This window comes from Coturnix japonica, chromosome 2 (genome assembly GCF_054131305.1).
Source record: "Coturnix japonica strain WE chromosome 2, WE-NBRP24, whole genome shotgun sequence".
NCBI lineage: Eukaryota > Metazoa > Chordata > Aves > Galliformes > Phasianidae > Coturnix > Coturnix japonica.
The window spans coordinates 47482179-47485731 of NC_140664.1; the positions used below are offsets into that span (position 1 = coordinate 47482179).

The window sequence follows — 3553 nt, forward strand, 5'->3', positions numbered from 1 at the left end:
GTATAGTATATCTAAGTATTCTGCCCACGTGCATTTTTAAAAAGCATTTGTAATGCTATGGCATTTCTTCCAGTGTAACCTTGCACTGGATCTTACGATGTTTTTAAACCCAAAGTCCTGCCTTTAGAATCTTTGTTCCAGAGGGGCTCTCATGCTGCACAAGCTAGAGAGCTGTTCTTCCAGTCATATCTTCTGATAAAGATAAATCCCAGCTGCCACTTCTTTTACTACAAACTGAATGGATGGGAGTAAACCTCCTCACCTGTGAGCAATGACACTTGCAAAAACATCAGCAGTTTTCAGGTCCCTGAGAGATACCAAATGCTGAGCAGTTTATTTCAGACTTGATAGTACCCTTCCATTTTAGAGTTATGAATCCAGAGTGTCCCGTGGATATTCATTATTTTAATTTCTCTATCAAGGGGCTGCTTTCTCCTCACTAAATCTTTTATCATGAAAAAGAGAAAATCATTTGCCCTTCCTGTTTCTCATACAACTTATTTTTAATTGAACAGCAACACCAGATGCAGGAGAAGACCCCAAAGTCACGAGAGCCAAGTTCTTCATCCGGGATGAGTTCTTAGTGAGTAATTTTGATCTTATGTATGATCCTATCATAGGAAATACTGGCAGATGGCATCGTTTATTTAGGGAAAACTGGCGAGGTTTTGCAGAGATCTGGAAGGAGAGGGGAGTGTCTGGCAATTCCCTCATTCTTTTCAGCTGCCCATCTTGCAGAACTTTCTCCAGTGCTTGCACATTTCTCTGCCCATTTATTATAAAGTCACCTGCCTCCTATTTGTCTCTTGGATATAAGCAATTATCAGTCATGCAATCACAGCTTCCCTACCAGAACCAGGTATGTCTTCATATCTTCAGTCCTACCAAGTCAGTCTAGACAAGTAGGATCGGAGACCAGAACTAAGGCCTAGAACTTTAAATCTTGCCCTACTTATAGAAACTGTACGGGGGTGTTCAAGAGAACAAGCTTAGACATTAGAATGAAGATTTTTAAAATTAGAATAAAGATTTTTCAAGTCGTTATGCATTTACAAGTATTGTTAGGATTTATAGCTGTTGAGTCAACAGCGAAGAAAGAAGCAATTAATTATGTTCACACTTTGGGGATTTCCATTCACTGCCTTAACCTTCCTGATTATGAGGAAAATAATCAGATTGCACTGTGTTGAATAAGAGTTACCAAAAAAAAAAACAACACTGTGAGCCAAATCTCTCTGCAATAGTGCCAAAATACTGTGAAGCAGATGACATTGAGGGTGTCTGGTTTGGAATGAGGGTCCAATAGAACCAGATTACAGGAAAACCGGGGCAAGACTCCTCACCTTTTTGTGCAAATAAATACACCAAGGGTAAGATGCTCACCTTCGGTGACTCACATGCATGGTGCAAAGGAGGTCACCTGCAACCCAAGCATTGAGGGAAGAGGGCATGGGCTTTGCAAGCACATGAAAAGCCAGCTGTGTGTCTGCAGAGGTCCTTGGCAGACACAGGTGCCGTGGGTTTTGGGTGCAGGATAAGAGTTTGGGCTGGGCCCAGCATCTGGTGGCAGCAGACAGCTTGCCCTGTGGGTCTGGCAGAGAGCATCTCCTCCATGAAGAATTCTTAGGTGTCTCTCTCCTGGCTTTGTGCTTTCTATTTTTCAACATGATGTAATGGTTTAACAGTTGCTTTAAACTTCGCACCTGTTTGAGAGGGAAGTCTTGCAAGTGAGGCATTTCTGGTCAGATATGTGGTCTGAAGAGCCTTTGTGCGCCCTTCTTCATGTTGGCAGTCAGGGATAGAGGTCAGTGCTCAAGCAGAGATGGCCCTGTGACCAGAGGGGACAGGGAGAAACGATCCAGTGGGGAGGGGGCTGGAAGGATGAGGTGTTCATTTGCAGCCTGCAGCCTTCTTGGCTCTGCTTGTGTACATTTCAGTCTAAATCTTTTCATTTATGACCTTGTCCTGCCCTGCCGTGTTTTCAGTCATGACTCAAAAGAGTCTGATTTTATTCTTTTACTATCATTCATATTGTGGGAGCAGGTGTGCATAAATCAGGGATTTATGTGAAAATCCTAACTGCTTCAAGACCCTAAAGCTCCCCTTCAGCTCACCAGGCTGTAGATACACACACTCTTATGTTCCAGGTAGATTTAAAACAAATAATTTGAATAAAGGAGGAAAAATATAAAAGCCTCTCCAAGAAATTCAGCTGCAAGGTAATGTATGAGCACGAGGAAGGCAAAATACATTGGCCACTGGTGTTGGAGTCAGTGCGGCTGCCTGTGGCATCCACTGCCTTCAGCGGGAGGCTGGCTGTGCAGCGCCGGTGGAACAGGAACCATTAATTTTTAACTATGGCAAATGCTGGGTGCGGCCCGGCAGGAAGCTCACCACTGCTGCAGGGCTGCCCATCAGCTCTGCTCTCAGCAACAGTGTTTTCTCTTGGGCAGCTCTCACTGCTTGCCTCATTGGTGTTGGCATCCCCCATTGCAGGAAACGTGCTTTATAGGAAGCTCCCCTTCCTTCTGACACGGGCAGAGGGCTGAGGAGCATCTTTTCTCCTCCCGTGCTCTTCATCTCCCATTGTTCTGAATCCTTCCTATCCCACTTTCAGTGTTCTGTACACAGGATTCTCCATCCGCTGATATTTTAATGCATGGCCAGTGTGAAGGCAACCCCTGTTAAATCAGGGGCACAGCCACTCCGATTCAGTCTGGTTCTGAAAAAGCTGTTTGTGGAGCTGCAGGAGCTGCCTGTTCAAAGGCAGTGTCTGAGCTGCCTGAAGCAGAATGCTTGTGTCCTCACTGGAAACTGTCATCCCCTCCCCCAGATATCGCACATCCTAAAATCCTATAACCTGCCAGGGCACAAAGACGACAGCCTTAGAAACTGACCTTTTGACCAGGTATCACCAGAGCAGTGATGGATAGGAGTGGCTGTGCAATGTAAGTGTAAACAAGCATTTAGTGAGAGAACAATTACTTCAGTGAAGCACAAGGAAAAGTCTGAACGTTATTAAATCGGTAGGGTTTGGGTCTGAACACCATCTTGCTTCCTTCCAGCAAACAGCTGCTTTAAGCACACCACGCAGAGATGCAGAGATGCTGTTGTGCTCGTTGCAGTGTGCTGAGATCATGCTGCTCAAAGGGAACTGCCTGAAGGAGGAGGGAAGCACTGCAGCAGCTCGAGGCTGCAGAAGTAGGTGGAGCTCAGTGCAAAGGGGTCGAGCATCCCTGCCAGTACTCAGAGCAGACCTCTAGGGTGCCTCTACTGGTGACCATCCAGGTCACTAGTGGTGCTCCATAAGGGCCAGCCAGTACTGGGACCTGTCCTGTTTAATATCTTTAATTATGATCTGGATTAGGGGGTAGAGCGTACTCTCAGTCCTGCACTTCGGTCACAACAACCAAAGGCTGCAGGCCTGGGGGTGGAAAGCTGCACAGAGGAAAAATGATCTGGGGGTGTAAGGCCACAGGTCGCTGGGAGGGGAAAGTGGTGTAGAGCAGCCCCCAGCAGCACCCGTAACCCCTCTCCCTGCCTGTTTCTGCAG

The 3553-nt window shown here is 46.3% G+C and overlaps 1 protein-coding gene across 2 annotated transcripts in view; it reads left to right on the forward strand.

The window, feature by feature from the left end:
- GNAL (G protein subunit alpha L) overlaps positions 1-3553 on the forward strand; it is a 170723-nt gene that overhangs the window by 162066 nt on the left and 5104 nt on the right. For both annotated transcript variants that reach the window (XM_015855233.3, XM_015855232.3), the window contains exon 11: positions 516-583. In XM_015855233.3, the coding sequence (XP_015710719.1) occupies positions 516-583 (68 nt within the window). The remainder of the gene's footprint in view (positions 1-515; positions 584-3553) is intronic.